The 22,803-nt window shown below is 58.7% G+C and overlaps 1 protein-coding gene across 4 annotated transcripts in view; it reads right to left on the bottom strand.

The window, feature by feature from the left end:
• MAD1L1 (mitotic arrest deficient 1 like 1) overlaps window positions 1–22,803 on the bottom strand; it is a 334,114-nt gene that overhangs the window by 47,104 nt on the left and 264,207 nt on the right. For all 4 annotated transcript variants that reach the window (XM_066273526.1, XM_066273527.1, XM_066273528.1 and 1 more), the window contains exon 16: window positions 12,102–12,306. In XM_066273526.1, coding sequence (XP_066129623.1) covers window positions 12,102–12,306 — 205 coding nt within the window. The remainder of the gene's footprint in view (window positions 1–12,101; window positions 12,307–22,803) is intronic.

The following is a 22,803-nucleotide window of genomic DNA, read 5'->3' as shown; positions in this document are numbered from 1 at the left end:
CGGGGAGGCGGAAACTCGTCTACCAAATAATTTATCTCCTTAGTGTAACAGCAGTGCAGAAAACCTCAACGGCCTTTTCCTGAACTTGACAAAGTGATTCACTCAGAATAATAAATACGTAAGGAAATCTGTAAGTAAAAAGAAGAAGAATGCTCGCTCTAGCAGACATCGAAACATTTTAAAGTTAAAATTACGAAAGATATGGTACTAATAAATGAAGTAAAAAGCCCCCCAAATATGAACACAGTCCAATTATGTAACAGAGATAAGGGCATGTTAACAGATGAGAGGGACAAGCAGGGTCATTTGATAAACGGCACGAGGGTGACTGCCTGGTCTGGGTGGCGGTGGGCTGGCACTTGACCCTGTGCCACCACATCAGAGCGACTTCCAAGTAGATTAAATCTTTAAACAGTAAAGAGAAAGGACCAAAAAATCTCAAAGAAGATAGAATTATCATCAATCACTAAAGAACCTTCTAAGCTTAAAAAAGCAATAGAATTAACAGATGAGATTAAAAAAACAGGTAAAACTTTCTACACAAAGACACAGGCATAAGGAAAACCCAAAAGCTTCTACACAGACCGAACAGAACCAAGGGAGCCGTGGTCACGACGAGGCGATTCTGAGAAGAGGAAATAAAACACTCCTCCGTGTGAGTGATCAGGAAAATACACATGAAAACAAGGGACCATTTAAACTTTTAAAAACCATGAGTACAAGGGACAGTTCTTGGTGCCCTTGTCCGTGAGGGTTAGCGCAGGCCCAACAGTCCCCTCCACCCGATTCAGGACCGACCGTCACCGGAACAGCTCTCTGCCACGTGCTGGGGCAGCCTCACCAGGCCTGCAGCCGCCTCTCTGTCCCCTGATGCTCACCTTGGCCTCTTCCTGAATGCCCTGCAACACGAGCCCCTGGGACTGGCTCCTTCTCCCCAGAGAGCGGCTCTGGGGGGCCTGCCACGTTGCCGGGCACACCAGGAGGCGGTTATCTTAACACCGAGGAGGATTCGCTGGGGGTACCAGCCTGCTTCCCACTCACCGGGTATAGGGCCCCGGGCTGTCCGCCGTTCTCAGTGGTGAGTGGAGCTGCTGTCACCGTGCACGAGTCTCATCTGAGAAAAGCGAGGACGTGAAGGTGCTCGCTGACACCGAACGGCAGGCCAGGAAAAGCCACCGGCACAGGCGGCTGATGGGGACGCGAGCTGCAGCACCACCCACGCCAGGGGCACTCACTCCCTGTGCCCATGCGAGGGGCGCTCACTCCCTGTGCCCACCTCCCTCTCCTCTGCCCCCGGCCTCAGTGCCTGTCGTTTCCGGGACACAGAACTTCTGTGTTTTGTGAGATTTACACCAGGCTGCAGGACACAAGAGTGACACAGAAGTCAATGCTGGGCTCCATCAGTTTCTGCTTTAACATGCTGGGTCCCCCACGTGCTCACTCGTGCGCCTTCTGCGTGCCGCCCACCCCCGCCTGACCAGGACTCCGGGTGAGTTGACGTGGGCTGAGCGTGAGTGTCTCTTCCCTTCCCGGGGAGAAGCCTGCCTCCCCAGCAGGCCCGAGGGCACAGAGGGTCTCCCTGGTGCTGTTCACGGGTGGGGGCAGGGCTCCTGCTCCCGGTTTGCTGAGAGTTTCTGTGGGCGCTGAGTCTCACACATGCTTTTACTCCCTCCACTGACTCGATCATGAGGCTGCGGTTGATCGCCTCTACTGGTACGTGGACGCTGAGCCAGGCTTGCGTTCCTGGGATAAATGCAGAAGTAATGCCTACTGGGCTTGTTCTGCTGTTTCGCCACTGGCTTTGAAATTAGGGTCCCATTAGCTCCAGAAATGGGGTGAGACGTCCCGTCCTAACTCCAGCGGTGGCAGAGCTGGAAGGTTTCCTCCCGTGCCTGGTGGAAGACGCAGGGAGAGCGTCTGCCCGCAATCTCTTCTGGGGGCTCTCTGGTTGCGGACCCCGTGTATTTAACAGTCGTGGGGCCTGGGGACTTCCCAGCTCCCGGTCTGTCTCCTGAGGTCTGTTGCTGTTGTTTGGACTCGAGAACCGGCCAGCCAGGGACACAGGCCCCTGACCCCTGGACAGTGTCGAGAGACCCTCGCTTCTGAGCCAGGAAAGGGTTAACAGAGATTCCACTTTTCTTCTTTTCTCTGTCCTCTTCTGTCCAGCACCCAGGCAATCCCAGGGGCTACAGTGCAGCTGGACGGGTGCCCAGAGACCCAGGAGGGGCTTCTCTCTGACCCGTGGAGCTGTGCCCCTCAGACAGCAGGCTGGATCCTGTGCCTCCGCCTGGTGCCCCAGCCGCTGGTGGCCTGGGATGCGGTGCATGGACAGCAGGGTAAGCAAACCCTGGGTTTCCGGCAGGAGTCTGTGAAGGGCCCTCAGGGAACGGAAAATGTTGGCGAGCTCAGGAAGAGGGAATTCTGGGGGACGTGCCTAAATAGTGATGTTATGTGTGCACCCCTAAACATCCCTCTGAGCTGGGCTTGGGGGCTCTGACCCCAAACAGCGCACCAAGGGCTGTGGCAGTTGGAGGTCACGGCAGTCGGAGGTCACGGCAGTCAGAGGTCACAGCAGGGGTGGTCGCGGCAGTCAGAGGTCACGGCAGGGGAGGTCACGGCAGTCGGGGGTCACGGCAGGGGAGGTCACGGCAGTCGGAGGTCACGGCAGGGGAGGTCACGGCAGGGGAGGTCACGGCAGTCGGAGGTCACGGCAGGGGAGGTCACGGCAGTCGGGGGTCACGGCAGGGGAGGTCGCGGCAGTCGGGGGTCACGGCAGGGGAGGTCGCGGCAGTCGGGGGTCACGGCAGGGGAGGTCGCGGCAGTCGGGGTCACGGCAGGGGAGGTCGCGGCAGTCGGGGGTCACGGCAGGGGAGGTCGCGGCAGTCGGGGGTCACGGCAGGGGAGGTCGCGGCAGTCGGGGGTCACGGCAGGGGAGGTCGCGGCAGTCGGGGGTCACGGCAGGGGAGGTCGCGGCAGTCGGGGGTCACGGCAGGGGAGGTCGCGGCAGTCGGGGGTCACGGCAGGGGAGGTCGCGGCAGTCGGGGGTCACGGCAGGGGAGGTCACGGCAGGGGAGGTCGTGGCAGTCGGGGGTCACGGCAGTCGGGGGTCACGGCAGTCGGGGGTCATGGCAGTTGGGGGTCACGGCAGGGGAGGTCACGGCAGTCGGAGGTCACAGCAGGGGAGGTCACGGCAGTCGGAGGTCATGGCAGGGGAGGTCACGGCAGTCGGAGGTCATGGCAGGGGAGGTCACGGCAGTCGGAGGTCATAGCAGGGGAGGTCACGGCAGTCGGAGGTCATAGCAGGGGAGGTCACGGCAGTCGGAGGTCACGGCAGTCAGAGGTCGCGGCAGTCGGGGGTCACGGCACGGGAGGCCAGCACAGCACCAGCTCCAGGCGGCAGTAGGAACCCCCCGCTGAAGCCGACCAACCACTAGATCAACAGTCTCACGGAATTTCAAACACACGTAGACTCTCATGACACGATACGCAAAGTCTCCAGAACACAACCCAACATGAAGCAACACCCGCTGAACCAGGAACACAAACCTGTCGGGAAAGACACAGCCCAGAGCCACCAAACCCGAGGGGACGGAGACGTCAGACCTGTCAGATGCTCCAGTAGGAACCCCGCTTGTCCCCGTCCGCTCGCACACAGGACTCGGGCCCTGACACTGGACTGTAGGAAGCACTGTGTGGCCCCCGCCCCTGTGCCTCTGCTGTCACAGCCGCAGACCTGAAGCCCACCTGCCCAACCGACTGCGTGTCTGCAGGCAGGGCCTTCCCCACCCCTGCGCTTTAATTTGCAGGTACTGTTTCCCGGCAACCTCTGTCTTTTGCGCGAGGGGAGCCATTGAATGACTGAGGATGACTAGCTCATCAGAAACCACGGAGGCCAGACGGGCGGGAAACCACGTCCACTGAAAAGTGCTAAGAGAAAAGAGCTGCTGGCCGGGAGCCCCGCGTCCAGCAAAGATGTCCTCCAGCAGTAAGGACAAAGGGAAGACTGCACCAGCAGAAGGAAGGCAACCCCGTCACAGCACAGGGACCCTGACGGACGAGAGGGAAGCCGTGGGCAGAGGGAGTGATGCAGGCAACCTGGAGCCCTGGGGACCAAGGCGAGCCCAGGAGGCTAAAGGTCGAGGTGAAAACCACAGACTATCTTCCCTCTTTGTCCCTTAAACTATGTGTGACAGGCAAAAGCAACAATTGTAACAACTTTCTGTGGGATTTTCGATACCTGTGATGACCACATGGGGTCGTGGTGATGGTGGTGGTGGTGGTGGTGGTGAGGAGCCTGTTTCATGATAAGATGTGATCATCTTAAGCAGTAAAATGTTCATTTTAAGTGCTCCGTGAAAAGTACGTAGTATATTATAACCCCTCTAGAGAAATCACTTTAAAAAGTATCTGAAGAGATACAATAAAAAATAAGATAAATCAAAATGCAATACCAAAACTTGTTTGGCTAATCTGAAAATAGGCAGGAAATGGAAAATGAAAATAAAATACAAAGAAGGCAAACAAAATGTCACAAAAGGTAGACCTAAATTCAAGTGTATGAAAATTACACTAAATATAAATGGCCTGACACACCCATTAAAAGACAATATACGTTCTTATCAGTTGCACCTGGGACATTTACTAATAAGGCAGCTCATGGTCTTGACCATCACACAAATCTTAAATTAAAAAATTTGAAATTATATAAAGATGTTCTCTGAAAATAATGGAATTAACAAGAAATCACTAACAGAAAGCTACTTGGAAAATCCTCAAACACTTCAAAATTAAAAACATACGTTTAAATAATGTGTATTTCAGAGAGGAAATTTAAAAACTTTTGATGTGAACAAAAATACAAATATAACATCAAAATTTGTGGGATGCAGCTAAAACAGTACTCAGAGGAAAATTTATAGCATAAAAATGCTTATATTAGAAAATGATCACAAGTTCAGCAATCCATCCTTTGACCTTAAGAAACTAGAAAGAGAAGAGCAGGATAAAGCCAGAGCAAGCAGAAGAAAATAAGAAAAAAAAAGAAATAATCAGTACAACTGAAACCAGAATAACAATACTGAAAAATCAACCACACCAAAAGCTAGGTCTTTGAAAAGACTGATGAAATAGATAAATTTCTAGCAATGCTGAAAAAGAAAAAAAGAGCAAAGACACAAACTGCCAAAATCAAGAGAAAAGAGGGGGTATTGATACAGATTCAGCAGAGATTATAAAATTAATAATAGTATTATCTATCTATCAAACAATTCTATCCCATAAAGCTGACAATTTAGACACAAAGGACCAATTCCTCAAAAACACACAAACTACCAGAATTCACCCAAGATAAAAGATGCCCCGACATTCCCATGGTCTTAGTCCAGCCGGGCTGCTATGATAGAACACCACAGAGGGTGGCTTACAAACAACAGACATTTATGTCCCACAGTTCTGGAGGCTGGACATCCAAGATCAAGGAGCTGGCAGTTTGGGTGTCTGGTAAGGACCCTCTTCCTGATTCAGACAGCTGTGTCCTCACATGGCTGAAGGGTGCAAGGGGCTCTGTGGGCCCCTTTAGGAAGGGCACTGATCCCATTCGTAGGACCCCACCCTCACGACCCTGTCACCTCCCAAAAGCCCCACCTGCTAACACCATCTCCTCAGGGGTTAGGGTTCAACATACGCATTGCACCTGTATTTATTAAAAACCTTCCACAATCCTAGTCTACAAACCCGATGGTTTCACTAGGGAATTCCATAAACATTCAGAGAAGAAACATCAACTGGACACAATCTTCTCCAGAAAACAGAAGAGGAAGGAATGTTTTCCAACTCATTTCGCTCATTATGCCAACCCCCAAATCAGACCAGAGCAGAACAAGGAGACTACAGCCCCTGTGAGCAGAGACAGAAGTCTCTAACGAGCATTAGCAAGGGGAGTCCAGCCGCACGTACAAATAGAAAGACGAGTATCCCCAACCAAGGGGAACGGAATCCAGGAATGCAAGGCTGGTGCAATATTGAAACTTTACACAAATAGCCCACCATGCTGACAGGCTAAGGAAGAAAAAGCACATGATCATATCAATCAGTGCAGAGAGAACATCTGACAAAATCCAACAACCAACACGATCCACACTCTCAGCAAACTAAGACTAGAAGGGAACTTCCTCAACTTGATGAAGGACTATCTACTAATGACCTATGCCGACAGCACACGTCACGGGGAAGACTGAGAGCTCTCCTCTGAGGTCAGGAAGAGGAACATGGCAACACTCACCCCTCCTGCTGAACCCCCTACGGATGCCCAGCCAGGACAACAGGCAAGAATGTGAAACACAAGGCATCAGTTTTAAAGGAATGAGTAGAACAGCCCCTATTCATAGATGACATGATTACCAAGAATAACGAAAACAAATGAAACCATCCCAGCACTAATAAGTGCATTCAGCAAGATCACAGGAGAAGGGACCAACACAAAGACCAGTCCTATTTCTATATGCAGATGCACAGAACAAGTGGAAACACTGGGACCAACACAAAGACCAGTCCTATTTCTATATACAGACGCACAGAACAAGTGGAAACACTGGGACCAACACAAAGACCAGTCCTATTTCTATATACAGAGCACAGAACAAGTGGAAACACTGGGACCAACACAAAGACCAGTCCTATTTCTATATACAGAGCACAGAACGAGTGGAAACACTGGGACCAACACAAAGACCAGTCCTATTTCTATATACAGAGCACAGAACAAGTGGAAACACTGGGACCAACACAAAGACCAGTCCTATTTCTATATACAGAGCACAGAACAAGTGGAAACACTGGGACCAACACAAAGACCAGTCCTATTTCTATATACAGAGCAGACAGTAACAAAGTGGAAACACTGAGGACCAACACAAAGACCAGTCCTATTTCTATATACAGAGCACAGAACAAGTGAAACACATGGGACCAACACAAAGACCAGTCTATTCTCTATATACAGACGCACAGAACGAAGTGGAAAACACTGGGACCAACACAAAGACCAGTCCTATCTCTATATACAAGACGCACTAGACAGAGTGGAAACACTGGACCACCACAAATGACCAGTCCTATTTCTATATACAGACGCACAGATACATGTGGGAAAACACTGGGAACCACACAAAGACCAGTCCTATTCTATATACACAGCACAGAACAAGTGGAAACACTGGGACCAACGACAAAGACCCAGGCCCTATCTCTATATACAGCAAGCACCAGAACCAAGTGAGAAACACTGGGACCAACACATCAAGACCAGGTCCCTATCTCTATATACAAGAGCACAGAACGAGTGGAAACACTGTGACCAATACCTACAAAGACAGTCCCTATACTCTATATACAGACGCAGCAGAACGAGTGGAAACCACTGGGACCAACAGAAAGACCAGTCATATCTCTATATACAAGACGGCACAGAATGAAGTGGAAACACTGGGACCAACACAAAGACAGTCTAATCTCTATATACAGACGCAACAGAACAAGTGGGAAACACTGGAACCAACACAAAGACCAGTCCTATTTCTATATACAGAGGCAACAGAACAAGTGGAAACACTGGGACCAACACAAAGACCCAGTCCTATCTCTATATACAGAGCACAGAACAAGTGGAAACACTGGGACCAACACAAAGACCAGTCCTATCTCTATATACAGAGCACAGAACGAGTGGAAACACTGGGACCAACACAAAGACCAGTCCTATCTCTATATACAGACGCATAGAACAAGTGGAAACACTGGGACCAACACAAAGACCAGTCCTATCTCTATATACAGAGCACAGAACAAGTGGAAACACTGAGACCAACACAAAGACCAGTCCTATTTCTATATACAGAGCACAGAACAAGTGGAAACACTGGGACCAACACAAAGACCAGTCCTATCTCTATATACAGAGCACAGAACAAGTGGAAACACTGGGACCAACACAAAGACCAGTCCTATCTCTATATACAGAGCACAGAACAAGTGGAAACACTGGGACCAACACAAAGACCAGTCCTATCTCTATATACAGAGCACAGAACGAGTGGAAACACTGGGACCAACACAAAGACCAGTCCTATCTCTATATACAGACGCACAGAACAAGTGGAAACACTGGGACCAACACAAAGACCAGTCCTATTTCTATATACAGAGCACAGAACAAGTGGAAACACTGGGACCAACACAAAGACCAGTCCTATTTCTATATACAGACTCACAGAACAAGTGGAAACACTGGGACCAACACAGAGACCAGTCCTATTTCTATATACAGACGCACAGAACAAGTGGAAGCACTGGGACCAACACAAAGACCAGTCCTATTTCTATATACAGACGCACAGAACAAGTGGAAACACTGAGAGCAAACAAACACTTAAAATAACTCCAAAATGAGAAACAAAGGAACGCTTCCGCACACATTGTGCATGCTGAAAATCACAGAACGCTGACGAGAGGGAAGAAGACCTAAATCGATGGAGAGACAGATCGTGTTTGACAGGAAGGCTCACCACACTGGAGGTATGGATTCTCCTCAAACTCATCTATGGATTTAAAGGAATTCCATAAAGGGGTCAGCAGGATTTTTGTGGACACAGACAAGCTGAGTCTATGATTTTGAAAAGGAAGCATAAAGTCGCGAGAACTGTGCGACAGATTTTAGGACTTTCTGTCGGGCCGCGGCGCCCAGACCAGGTCGTGGTCGTGGAAGGAGCAGACACTCGGATCCGTGGAGCAGAGAGTGGGTGTGGAAATGGACACGCTACCGGTCAGCTTATCTGAGAAAGGACCCAGGGTAACTGATGGAGGTGGCACAGTCTTGTTAACAAAAGATGCTGGGCCTGACCAGGTGGTGGTACAGTGGATAGAGAGTTGGACTGGGATGCAGAAGACCCAGGTTCGAGACCCCGAGGTCATGCACGGGCTCATCTGGTTTGAGCAAAAGCTCACCAGCTTGGAACCAAGGTCACTGGCTTGAGCAAGGGGTTACTTGGTCTGCTGAAGGCCCATGGTCAAGGCACATATGAGAAAGCAATCAATGAACAACTACGGTGTCACAACGAAAAACTAATGATTGATGCTTCTCATCTCTCTCACTGTTCCTGTCTGTCTGTCCCTATCTATCCCTCTCTCTCTCTCTTCTCTTTGTCTCTGTAAAAAAAAAAAAAAAGACCCTCAACATATACCTCATATTGTATGCAAAAATTAAGTCAAAGTGGATCACAGCTTTAAGTGTAAAACTAAAAAACTTAGTAGAAAACATGAAAAAAGTATATTCATTGACCTTTGAGTTGGGCCGAGTTCTTAGCTGTGGTCACAATAGAAGAAAAAGCGGTCATCAGAGGGCATCATAATTAACGCTCTGAGCAGGGAGTTTCTTCATGCTCGCTGACCCGCGGACTGAGTTTTTTTTTTCAAAAAATGAAATTAGCTCTGGTTCCGGTTTTATTCACTTAAAACCATGTTTGTATGATAACCAACTTATGGAAACAAGAAGAACATACATTTGCCTTTTGTATTTGCCATTTTTTAATGCTGCCTTACACATTTTTAAAATAAAATTTTTTGTACGAGCGTGCTCTGGGTGGTCAGGAGGCACGAGATGTACATGGATGTTCGTACTACTCAGAGGGTTAAAGAACGCATCCAACTGAAAAATGGCAAACACTGGAACAGACCCCGCCCGAGAGGACGCGGGGACGGTGGGCGGGCAGCAGACGGTGGACACCTAACGCGTCAGGGAAACCCCGCTACACACTGGAGTGACCGTGACACAAACCGGGCGCCAGCGCTGGCGTCACGGGCGGTCAGTCTAGAGCGGCGTGGTCACTTGGGCAGGGCTAAGTGCACACCAACCACGCAATCGGCAGCCCCACTCCTGGGCGGTCACCCCTGAAATGTTCTGAAGTTAGCACGGGACCTACCCAGCCTCCGGTGCTGGGTGCTCAGCGTTTGGTATCAGGGCACCTGGGCCTCCGCACTGTCTCCAGGTCCGGCCCACGTGTGTGCCCTCGGTGCCCGTCGGGCCCTGGGCCCCTTCCTGGAGGGACCCACCTGGTCTGGGAGCCCCTGGCTACTCCCCATCTTGGGTGTTCCGAAAATCGTTTCCTTTCCCTTCAGGGAAGGCACAGATGCCAAGGCCACCAGAATGCGGGTGAGACGCCTCTCCCTCTTCATCCCGGGCCAGCGACAGCATGTGCGGGCAGGGCGGGAGGGCCTGGACTCTGGCTGGGTCTGGCACTGGTCCTCGGAGACCACAGTGCTTGGGTCCAGCACGCTCCCATCCAGGGCCAGCGACAGCATGTGCGGGCAGGGCGGGAGGGCTCTGGACTCTGGCTGGGTCTGGCACTGGTCCTCAGAGACCTCGGTGCTTGGCTCCCGCACGCTCCCGTCCAGGGCCGCGGGCCAGGGCCACCAGCACAGAGAAGTCCTACCTCCCCCAACAGGGGCACAAACCCTCTCCTCTTCGCTGCTGCCCGACCGAAGGGCATTTCCCCTTGTGTGTGGCCGGCGCCCACAGCCCTGACTGCCCATACAAGCTGCTCCGGGAGCCGCAGGCTGTCTGGCTGGGGGCAGGGCACCTGCAGAGCTCGGGGGCCAACCTGGAAGCTGCTCCAAACACACCAATGTCACCCCCGCCCTCCTGCTGGGAGGCCTGGGAGGGGCGCAGACAAGCTGTTCTGTGGGGGAGGAGGGGCGAGAAGCCCCAGGCTGGGACGGCTCCCTGCTGCTCCTAGGGCCACTGGGAAGAGGGGACAGCTCACGGGAATGGGGCGCAGAGGATGGTGGCCGGGGCCAGCAGTCTGACCTCGGTCCCTCCTGTCCACCTCCCTGCGGTGGTCAGATGCCTCTTAGCTCCTCCTGAGGTCTCCCCTTCAGCTGAGAAGGCTCCGGGGAAGTGCAGGGCAGGGCAGGGCTGGTCCTTGCTGCAGGCTGGGGGGTCGGGCGGGGTTCTCACCTGCCCCCAAGGACCCAAAGTGGTCAGCACACAGCCCCCACCTAAGTGTGACAACAGTCTCTGAACCCTGGGCAGCCAGACCAGGTGGCGTGAGCCGTGTGGAACCTCAGTGCACTCACACGTGACCCGTGGCTAGGACACTCCTTCCTCCCGAGCGAGTGCCAACCGAGAGCGGCTGGCTCCAGCAAGGGGCGGCCAGGCCCCTCCCACAGGCCTCTCCCACCGTGTCGCTCAGAGCACGTGCGCCCAGGGCCTGCTCTGTAGCAGGCCTTCGTGGCATCCTCCCCCCAGGGCAGAGCAGGGGGCTGGGTGGGGGGAGGCTGGCACCCCGCCCTCCTTCCCACTCTTCCCGCGACACCTCAGCATCAGCTGTGCCCACAGTCACTGACAAATTCAGTCACCTTCAAAGGGTCTCTCTGAGAAGACTAGATTATTTCAATATTAATGCATTACCTAATTAGACTGCAATTAGTAATCTCTCTGGCCCAGCCGGGATGAGGCAGGGAGCCATGTAAGAGCCAGGAGGCGGCTGGGGGCTGAGACTTCAGGTTCCTGCCGGTCCAGGGGCCCTCGGCAAGGACAGTGCGGCAAGTCCTGTCCGAGACCTCAGGACGAGCTGTTCCCGCCCGGCTGCGAGAGCACAGGCAGTGAGGGTGGTGGCTGCCCTGCGCCCGGCCCCCGGTGCCCCAGTGGTCCCAGCGAGCTGGCAGGGAGCCTGGCGCACTGCCTCCTATTCCGCACAGCAGCTGTCCTCAGTGGGTGGGCCCCCTGCAGCCCCCTCCGCTCCCCACCCCTCCGCTCCACACCCGTGCACAGCGGTGGACACCGTCAGCACCATCAGACTCTTGATGCACCTGTCAGGGAGCTGCCCACGTTTTTACACGGTCACCGTCTGTCCCAGCATCACCTCTGACCCTCGGCCCGGGGCTCGGGCCATGGCACGCCCCACTGCTCCTGGCCACAGGACGACGGGTGTGGCGGTGTGGCAGGGCAGGCTGGCCTCCAGGGTCCACAGTGGAAACCTGTGGGGTAGGGCACGCGCTCTTCTGAGCAGACGCCGGCCAGCGGCCGTCAGGGACAGGGCGGGGCCTACCTGCCACCTCCTTGGACGAGGGCAGAGCCGGGGCCTCCAGGCCGGCGGGCGCGGGGCCGCCTCTCTCCAGGGCACACACCAGCTTCTGCAGCCGCTCACACTCCTCCTGCAGCCGGGCCTGGTCCTGGCGGAGGCTCTGCTGCGCCTCCCGGGCCGGGTTCACGCGCATGTGCAGCACTTTGGTCTTGCTCTGGTCGTAGTCCCCCTGCAGGGACACAGGGCAGGAGGTCAGCACGGGGACACAGGGCAGGAGGTCAGCACGGGGACACGGGGCAGGAGGTCAGCACGGGGACACGGGGCAGGAGGTCAGCACGGGGACACGGGGCAGGAGGTCAGCACGGGGACATGGGGCAGGAGGTCAGCACGGGGACACGGGGCAGGAGGTCGGCACGGGGACACGGGGGAAGCAGACGGGCGAGAGCAGGGGCGCCTTCCTGAGAGCAGGACGCCCAGATGCTGAGCATGTGTCGGGGCCTCTCGTGGCTGCGCTGGCCGGCCCAGCTCTCCCCCGGCCTCGCGTGCGGCCCACCTGGGAGCCACGGTGCCGTCACTGACCACCCGGAGTCTCCAGGAGTGGACGGGGGAGGCGACAAGGACAAGACCCACCCCGCAGGCCTCTGCCACGTTGTCCATCTGCAGCTCACAGTCCCTCCCTCGGTTCTAACGACCAAATGGAGACGCGGCCGTGATGGGCATCTTTTCATCACTCTGGGCAAACCCTCCATTGACCTGGGGCTCCTGCAGACGACAGGGCCCTCTCGTCGGGCCCCTCAGCCCCCGGCTCGCGGCTGTGCATTACAACAGCACGGCGCAGAACCGGAAGACACGGCCGGCCCTCCTCGTGGCTGCACTCCCGTGGCACGATGACGCCCTCACAGGCCCATGCTGCCACGCTCCTTCACGTTCCCGGGTCCCCCAATGCTCCTCAGGCCATGGCGGTTCCTGAGACGCCCCCCATTTCGGATGACCCTGGCAGTGAAGGGCGGCTGCCCAGGTGTCCTGGAAAAGGTCTCTACTGGGATCTGTCTGGTGTCCCTGCCCTGGTCACCGGGGGGGTGGGGTGGGCATGGGGGAGACCCCAGAGGGGTATCGCACTTCTCCCCATGTCGCCCCGAGGGCACGCTGACCCATGGAAGGACATCACTGTATGTGAACCACAGCAAGGAGGGCAGAGTATCTGTGTCTACTACATGGGCTTCTAATGGGATCCGTCTGCTCTGCCCAGCTGTCTGGTCAACCCCGTACTGACACCGGTACTGACTATGGAGAGCTGGTCTGTGCTCCCGCTGTTAATCAGTACGACTGGTCTTGTTGCTCTGGCCCCTGGGGGCTCTTTCGGGGGCTCGTACGCCCCTCTGGCATGCCCACCCCTGGATGCGCTCTGGGCACGTTCTCACTGCCCGGCCCCAGGAGATGCTCTGGGCTCGTCCCGTGTGCCCTGTCCCTAGGAGACGCTCTGGGCCCGTCCCGTGTGCCCCGTCCCCAGGAGACGCTCTGGGCTCGTCCCATGTGCCCGGCCCCAGGCCCAGAGCCGCCTCTGCTGCACGGGGCCCAGTCCTCCCCCCGGAGCAGGTGCCAAAGCCTGGGGCCGGGGCCGCTGCTCTCACTGCTTCTGGGACGTGCCGGCCCTTGCCCCTGCAGCCGCCAGGCACCTGGTCTCCGGGGAGCGGAGGCGACTTTACACAGGTGTGTCCACTGCCAGGGCCACCCGGCTCCTCCCACTGGCGCTAATCCCACCCCAGCACCGAACGCCCACTGCCCCCTCTGGATGCGCAGTGTGAGAATGGCAGCCTGGCCCCGTGGAGACGCCTCATTAACCAGGGCCGGCGCACCTGTGCTTCTGCCTGCTGCTGACAAGCTGCCCGGAGGGTCAGCCCAGCAGCTTCGGTGAGGCTGTTTCCTGTCCGCTCAGCCGGGCTGCTCTGTCACCCCGGTCCCCTGGCGGAGCCCCCTCCTGGACGGTGTCCACAGCGTCGTCCTCAGGACTGGCTCTGCTTCAAGTTCTGAGCCCCCAGCGGAGCACACGGGTCTCACCAGAGTGCATCCCTGCCCCGAGGCGCCTGTGCGCAGGCACCGGTGAGAGGCCTCTCTTGGGACACTCCTGTCTGCTGGAGGCTCCCTTGGGCCCCATGTGGGGAGGGGCGGGGGCTGCTGCTTCAGGTTCTCAGAGCCCTGCATCCTCAGCCGGGAGGGACGTTTGCCTCTGCAAACGAGGGACACTGAGCCCGAGGGCAGACAGCGCCAGCCCCTCCCCCCAGCCCCCGGTGCCACACACAGAGTCTCTGCTTCTCCTCTGACAGCCCCAGGGACCTCCTCCCTCCTCTGGGAGAACGGGGGAACCGTCTCTGCTCAGGCGCCCGGCTCCCCAGGGGGAGGTGGGTGGTCAGGTGGGTGGTCAGGTGGGTGGTGCCCCCCCACGCTCCTCAGCCAGGCGGGTACGCGTGGCACCAGCGAGTCTGCTAGCCCCTGTCTTGGGCGGGGCCAGCCCTGCAGGACCAGGCTGTGGGGACGTCCCGTGCCCTGTGAGCACAGCCTGGGGCAAATCCACTGCAGACGCTGAGCCCCCCTGGCTGCCCCCACTGGACGTCCACACCGAAGAACGAGCTAGAGGCAGGCCTGCCGACGGTGTCCGCAACGGGGCTGGGTTCCCGCCCCAGGGTCAGCATCCGACACGGGGGCCCCGCCTGCAGGACCAGCCCGGCGCACGATCAACACCCCCACTGCGGAGCCCGTGCCCGGCTCTGCCCATGCCCAGCTCTGCCCGAGCGTGAGGCGCGGAGGCAGCCCTGCCCACCGCTCCCCACCAGAGCGGCCACGCCGGAGGTTCCCGAGTCCACACCCAGCACGCCCCTGGGGCTTGGGGAGAGGGTCACCTGGTGCCCACTGCCCCGCCTGGTAAAGCCCCCATCCCCAGTCTCCAGGCTGGCGTGGTGCATGAGGTCTGGGCAGACTGGCCAGGCAGGCGGATGGAGCCTCCCTGGGACAAAAGGCCCGTGGAGAAGGCCGCTCTGTCAGCCACCCGGGCGGACCCAGGACCGCGGGTCCGCCTGCCAGAAACCGCAGGAGCACGCCCAGGAGTGACAGCACAGCACTGCTGTTTACACCCCTGAGTTCTGGGGCCTTTGTAACAAAGCCCGGGAACCAATGCAAGGCCCCTGGGTCTCCACGGAAGTCGAGACGGCGCCACACCACGGCTGCGGGGCCTCCTGGTCCCAGCCACGTTGGGGGGAGGCTCCTTTGGGGCTCTCCTAGTAAGCAGGGCCCAGGGGCCACGCCCTGACCTGCTCACACAGCGACCGGGTGTCCATGAAAGCTTTTCATGGGAACGGAGCAGGCACGCAGCTGGCCGGGGGTGGGGCAGGAGCCACTGCGCCCTCTCCAAACGCTGTCTTATCTCCGCCTGAGCTGACGGCCGGGGCCTGCACAGGGTGCGTGGAGCTCGCTGACGGGCAGACAGCAGTCACTGCCGTGGGCCAAGCCAGGACCCACGCCCACCAGCTTAGTGAGGAGGCCGTGAGGAGCAGGAGCCCACGGCTGCCCGCGCCCCCAGGCCTGGCCTGGCCGCCGACGCTGCTGCTCTGAGCACGAGGGGAGGAGGGCCAGCCTGTCGCCGGCAGCCACCGCCGCGTGGGCGCAGGGCGCGGTGCCTGAGGAGAAGGCGCGCAGACGGGGGAGGGAGGGGGGCTCGCTGAGCTCCACTGCCGCTGACAGCTTCGGGGAAGAGCAGGGAAATGGCTGTAATCTTCTGCTAAAAATTTGTTGCCTTGTTTGATCCACAGCTGAGGAAACTGCTGAGACGCTGACGAGAATCTCAAAAGGAAAAGTTCTGAACCCTTTGATGTGCAGGCGCAGTGGCCGACCAGACAGAGCGTGTCGCTGCCGAGGGGTGTGAGCCGGCATCGGCTAATGAGCGCGCTTAGCCGGGGAGACGCCGTGGGGCAGGTCCACCCAGTGGCCACGGTGGGCTCTGAGCCGTGTTGGGACCCGCGGCGCAGGGAGCACAAGCCACACAGTCTGAGGAGGCAGGGTCTCACGTCCAGGGAGGGCAAGAGGCCCACCCAAACCCCCAGCACTCAGGGGCGGGCAGAGCTGGCCGGGGGCTCCCCCTGCCCCTGTGCAGCTCGCAGCCCCTCCAAGTGCCGGTCTCTCTGCTCAGGTCCTGTGTGAGCCCAGGTGAACGGCTGTCCCTGTGTCCCGAGTCCCTGCTCAGGTTCTGTGTGAGCCCAGGTGAATGGCTGCCCCTGTGTCCCGAGTCCCTGCTCAGGTTCTGTGTGAGCCCAGGTGAACGGCTGCCCCTGTGTCCCGAGTCTCTGCTCAGGTTCTGTGTGAGCCCAGGTGAACGGCTGCCCCTGTGTCCCGAGTCTCTGCTCAGGTTCTGTGTGAGCCCAGGTGAGCAGCCACCCCTGTGTCCCGAGTCTCTGCTCAGGTCCTGTGTGAGCCCAGGTGAACGGCTGCCCCTGTGTCCCGAGTCTCTGCTCAGGTCCTGTGTGAGCCCAGGTGAACGGCTGCCCCTGTGTCCCGAGTCTCTGCTCAGGTTCTGTGTGAGCCCAGGTGAACGGCTGCCCCTGTGTCCCGAGTCTCTGATCAGGTTCTGTGTGAGCCCAGGTGAACGGCTGCCCCTGTGTCCCGAGTCTCTGCTCAGGTTCTGTGTGAGCCCAGGTGAACGGCTGCCCCTGTGTCCCGAGTCTCTGCTCAGGTTCTGTGTGAGCCCAGGTGAACGGCTGCCCCTGTGTCCCGAGTCTCTGCTCAGGTTCTGTGTGAGCCCAGGTGAACGGCTGCCCCTGTGTCCCGAGTCTCTGCTCAGGTCCTGTGTGAGTCCAGGTGAGCAGCCTCCCCTGTGTCCCGAGTCTCTGCTCAGGTCCTGTGTGAGCCCAGGTGAACGGCTGCCCCTGTGTCCCAAGTCCCTGCTCAGGTTCTGTGCGAGCCCAGGTGAACGGCTGTGCCCCGTGGACGTGTGGGGTGGGTGGTGGTGGCACCTGCTTCACCCCTGCTGTGTTCATGTCCTGCCCCTAACTGGCTGGTGGCCCTGAGCCTCCTGTGCTCACTGGGCCTCCTTCTCCCATTGGCAGGAGAGAGAGGCTGCTCAGTTTGCTCTTTCAGGACCTTTCTGGCCTGGAGCTTGACACTTGGACAGAGGACGGCCCCCAGGAGCCCCTGCTTGGCCTGTGGATGGACCTGCTGCAGATGGGGCACTGCCACCCCAGGACCAGGCAAAGGAGACGCCGCAGGCTGCGCCCCAGGGGAGAATGCCTGCAGCCCTGGGCCCGCTGTGCATACTAAGAGACCCTGCAAGGAGGCAGGACGCGAGGAGAATTAGAAAGCACAGTTAAATAACCTCCCATCCTCATGCATATTTATAAGTCACCCAGCCTCAAACCTGAATCAATATCTCTCAAGCTGGAGGAAACACAGATAGGGCCGGGGGTGGGGGCAGGCGCGTGGGGGCCCAGGGGGGCCTGTGGGTCTGCGCGGGCGGAGCTGGACCTCCGAGACAGGCCGTGCCGCCCGCCCAGACCCCTGCAGGGTGACCCTGTCCCCCGCCCCAGCCCCAGCCTGGAGACCTGCCTCTGCACAGGCCCAGGGGCTCCATGACCTTGGGCTGGTCCCTCGGGCGCTAGCCTCGTGCCCCGAACTCCTTGCCAGCAAGGTGAGTGTGCCTGGCTCTCGCTGGCTCGCTGGGCACTGAGTTGGTTCACAGGGACACTCCCTGCTCTGACGCTGTGAACACACAGCAGGTCAGGCCCCCAGACCAGCCCCTGGGGGCAGTGCGCTCACCTGCAGGTGGAGCTGAGGAACTGGGATCCCGGTGGGGGCGCAGGGACCAGCGTGGCCAGACCCCTGGTCTCCGGCTCCAGGAGCGGCTGGCCCACCTCCTCTCTCAAGGACCAACCAACACAGGTCCGGAGAGGACAAGAGGCCAGAGAGAAGGCGGGCCACCAGGACCTGCTCCTGTCCCCACTCTGGCACCCTTTCTGCTCATGGGGACACGGGGGCTGAGAACACCAGTGCCTTCCCTAGCCTCCTTCTGAACTGCAGTTCCCACCAAGTGTACCCCAGCCTCAGGCATCCCCAGCGGTGGCTGCAGGGACAGGTGAACCAAAGACTTGCACGTCCAAGGGCTGGTCATCAGGCGTGTGTCCACCCTGAAGGGACGGCAGTGAGAGTTGAGTGAGACTGAACAGACTGCAGGACCCCCAACCGGCGGAGGCAGGGGACCCAGGAGACACTCGTCCTGCAGCCTGAGCTGGGCCCCTGCGCTGCCAGTGACCTGCTGTGAGACACAGGCGAGCCTGGACCTCGGACCCCAGGCCGAGCGGGTGGAGCCGAGGGTGGGGCCATCTCAGGCGCAGGTCGGACACGGGTTGGGGAGAGCGGACAGAGAGCAGAGCCCGGTCCCACAGTCGGCCCACATCCGTCCCCTGTCCATGGTCCACCACTGCCTCCTCAACCTCTCCTGTGCCCCTTGCTGCCCACACGCTCTCATTAAAGCCCTCCCAGCCGCGGGTCCTGATCAGCAGACAGAGAGAGGTGACAGCCAATCACAGGATGGGCAATCGCCCGTGGGTGCCCACTGAGTCCTTCACAAGGTGACCTGCGTTGAGAGCCTGTGACCAGCCTGCAGGCAGGAAGGAAAAGCAATCCTAACTGTCAGCAGGCTTGGCGGTGGTCACTCAGGCCAGAAGCGGCTTTGACAGCCTGGCCTGGTCCCCACCCAGCGCCCCCGGCCCCTCCCAGACCTGGGCCTGCACTGCCCACCTGCTGCTGCCATGGACCTGCCCACAGGCCCCGCACGCTGGGGCAGAGCCGGGGGGGGGGGGGGGAGGTCAGAGGTGAGTGAGTAGGGGAGGAACCCCGGATCAGCGGCCCACCCCCAGCTCCCCACCATCAGGCAGTGCAGACAGGGGCCCAGGGCACCCGCCGGCACCCGGGACTGAGGCCACGTTGCCGAGGGTGTGACACACCTTCACCTGCACGTGCAGATCCTGAGCAGTGGAGGCCACTGCTCCTATCTCTCTGCCCCCGCCACCACTGTCACTCTGTAGCCGTGTCCCTGGGCCTGACAACCCAGTGAGACGCGCCCTGCCAGGCCGCACGTGACAGAGCTGCTAACACACCGGCTGGCCTCAGCCGGCCTGGTCTCCCCGCGACAGAGCGCAGATGGTGGTGGACGGCCTGCCCCCACCCCGCAGGAGCTGGCCTGAGCCGGCAGGGCCCACTGGCAGAGGGGGTGCCTGGCTGGCCCAGGGCAGAGCGAGAGCTGAGTGACAGCAGAGCAGCCCGTGCTGGCCCGCCCACCCCCAGGACCCCCAGCACCTCACCTCAGCGGCCAGGAGCACATTCAGCCCCACCCCCAGCCACCTGCACAATTTCCCACCTTCCCAAATCGAGACTGTGTCCCCACTGAACACTCATACCCCCCTGGCCCTCCCCCAGCCCGACACCCTCCCTGACTTCCCGTCTGTGGCTGTGACAGTTCTAGGTCCCTCATACAGGTGGAATCAGTGTTTGTCCTTCCGTGTCTGGCTTATTTCACCGAGCACAACAAGGTCCTCAAGGTTGACTCGTATTTTGGGTGTCAGAGTTCCCTTTCTTTTTAAGGCTGAACAATATTCCATTGTCTGGAGGGGCCGCAGTATGTGCACACACTTGCTCATCGGTGGGCATGGGGCTGCGTCCCCCTGTCGGCTGCTGAGGACCGTGCTGCTGTGAGCGTGGGTGTGTGGGCACCCCGAGCTCGGGCCCAGCCCCCTGGGGTGCAGGCCTGCCGTGAGGCCGCTGGGACGTGCGTGGGGAAGCGGCTTCCCCAGCCAGTGCCAGCGCCTGCACTGGGCACCACGGGCACCCTCCCGAGAGTGCTTCCAGACCCAGCGTTCTGCCTGCAAAGCCTCCGTTCTACAAGAGGAACTGCGCAACCGGCCAGAGCTTCCTTCCTCGCCCGGCTGTCCGGAAGTTCTGCTTCACCATAGTGTCATCCCTGGCGGTCAGAACCTGTGTGGTGGGCTCCTTCCAGTTGCTGTGGTACCGGCAAGTGGGGGTTCTCTGTGGAACCGTGAGATCTTATCTAAAAACACAGATGTGACCATAGAACAGAGAGAGCACTCACAGACTGATCTAACCCAAGCTTCCCAGGCAGCCTTGACCATTCTAGAACCCGCAGGGACAGCCCCAGCACCCTGGGAGGCTCCTGACACCTTGACCATTCTAGAACCTGCAGGGACAGCCCCAGCACCCTGGGAGGCTCCCGACACCTTGACCATTCTAGAACCCGTGGGGACAGCCCAGCGCTCTGGCAGGCTCCCGACACCTTGACCATTCTAGAACCTGCAGGGACAGCCCCAGCACCCTGGGAGGCTCCTGACACCTTGATCATTCTAGAACCTGCAGGGACAGCCCCAGCACCCTGGGAGGCTCCCAACACCTTGACCATTCTAGAACCCGCAGGGACAGCCCAACGCCCTGGCAGACTCCTGACACCTTGACCATTCTAGAATCCACAGGGATAGCCCAGCACCCTGGCAGGCTCCTGACACCTTGACCATTCTAGAATCCACAGGGATAACCCAGCACCCTGGCAGGCTCCCGACACCTTGACCATTCTAGAATCCACAGGGATAGCCCAGCACCCTGGGAGGCTCCTGACACATTAACCATTCTAGAACCTACAGGGATAGCCCAGCACCCTGGGAGGCTCCTGACACCTTGACCATTCTAGAACCCATGGGGATAGCCCAGCACCCTGGCAGGCTCCCAACACCTTGACCATTCTAGAACCCACAGGGATAGCCCAGCACCTTGGGAGGCTCCCGACACCCTGACCATTCTAGAACCCACATGGACAGCCCAGCGCCCTGGCAGGCTCCCAACACCTTGACCATTCTAGAATCCACAGGGATAGCCCAGCGCCTTGGGAGGCTCCCGACACCTTGACCATTCTAGAACCCATATGGACAGCCCAGCACCCTGGGAGGCTCCCAACACCTTGACCATTCTAGAACCCACAGGGATAGCCCAGCACCTTGGGAGGCTCCTGACACCTTGACCATTCTAGAATCCACAGGGATAGCCCAACACCCTGGGAGGCTCCTGACACCTTGACCATTCTAGAATCCACAGGGATAGCCCAGCACCCTGGGAGGCTCCTGACACCTTGACCATTCTAGAATCCACAGGGATAGCCCAGTGCCCTGGGAGGCTCCCGACACCTTGACCATTCTAGAACCTGTGGGGACAGCTCAGCGCCCTGGGAGGCTCCCGACACCTTGACCATTCTAGAACCCGTGGGGATAGCCCAGCGCCCTGGGAGGCTCCCGACACCTTGACCATTCTAGAACCTGTGGGGATAGTCCAGCACCCTGGGAGGCTCGCGACACCTTGACCATTCTAGAACCCATGGGGACAGCCCAGGCGCCCTGGGAGGCTCCCGACACCTTGACCATTCTAGAACCCGTGGGGATAGCCCAGCACCCTGGCAGGCTCCTGACACCTTGACCATTCTAGAATCCACAGGGATAGCCCAGCACCCTGGCAGACTCCCAACACCTTGACCATTCTAGAACCTACAGGGACAGTCCAGCGCCCTGGGAGGCTCCCGACACCTTGACCATTCTAGAATCCGTGGGGACAGCCCAGCGCCCTGGGAGGCTCCCGACACCTTGACCATTCTAGAACCCGTGGGGACAGCCCAGCGCCCTGGGAGGCTCCCGACACCTTGACCATTCTAGAACCCGTGGGGACAGCCCAGCACCCTGGCAGGCTCCTGACACCTTGACCATTCTAGAATCCACAGGGATAGCCCAGCACCCTGGCAGACTCCCAACACCTTGACCATTCTAGAACCTACAGGGACAGTCCAGTGCCCTGGGAGGCTCCCGACACCTTGACCATTCTAGAACCCGTGGGGACAGCCCAGTGCCCTGGGAGGCTCCCGACACCTTGACCATTCTAGAACCTACAGGGACAGTCCAGCGCCCTGGGAGGCTCCCGACACCTTGACCATTCTAGAACCCGTGGGGACAGCCCAGTGCCCTGGGAGGCTCCCGACACCTTGACCATTCTAGAACCCGTGGGGACAGCCCAGGCGCCCTGGGAGGCTCCCATCTCCTGGCCATCTCTGAGCTACGGGGGGCCAGAGGCACACAGTCCTGCAGGTCGTCACAGGGCTGTCCCTGAGCCCGTCCCCATGGCCCGCTTTCCTCCTCTCCCCTGATCCCCTGCCCGACCTCCTTGTCTCTACTGTTAGTCCATTATTCGTCTCTCCCTACAAAACAGCCTATGAAGGTCCTGCCTGGCTGCCTCACCCTTCACTGCACCCCAAGTTACGAGCCCTGGAATGGTGGGCTGGTCAGCACGGTCCTGGGGCACCACGCAGGGGCCAAAACTGCTGTGCTCCCAGCACCCCTGCCTGAAAATGGCAATTACTGTTACTTCTTATCACCTCTGACGTCTGGGTCTGTCAGTGTCGAGTCCCTGACTCTTCTGCCCACATGCTTTGTAAGACCACCTGCAGAGGACGGGATGTGCCAGAGCCGCAAGTCCGGGCCCACGGCTGGCGCACAGCGGTGGCCCCGAGGGCCAGTGCAGACGCGCATGAGGAGCAGCCACCGGGCTGGCGACGGCCCGCTCACACGGCCTGGCGCTTTCTGTCTCGGGTACGGCCAGTGGCAGAGGGGCTGGACCAGCGTCACCTGACAGCCAGAGGGGA

The sequence above is a fragment of the Saccopteryx bilineata genome, chromosome 4 (genome assembly GCF_036850765.1).
Source record: "Saccopteryx bilineata isolate mSacBil1 chromosome 4, mSacBil1_pri_phased_curated, whole genome shotgun sequence".
Taxonomy (NCBI): Eukaryota; Metazoa; Chordata; class Mammalia; order Chiroptera; family Emballonuridae; genus Saccopteryx; species Saccopteryx bilineata.
Note: the sequence above shows the minus strand (reverse complement) of the source record. Positions and strands in the feature narration are given on the sequence as shown.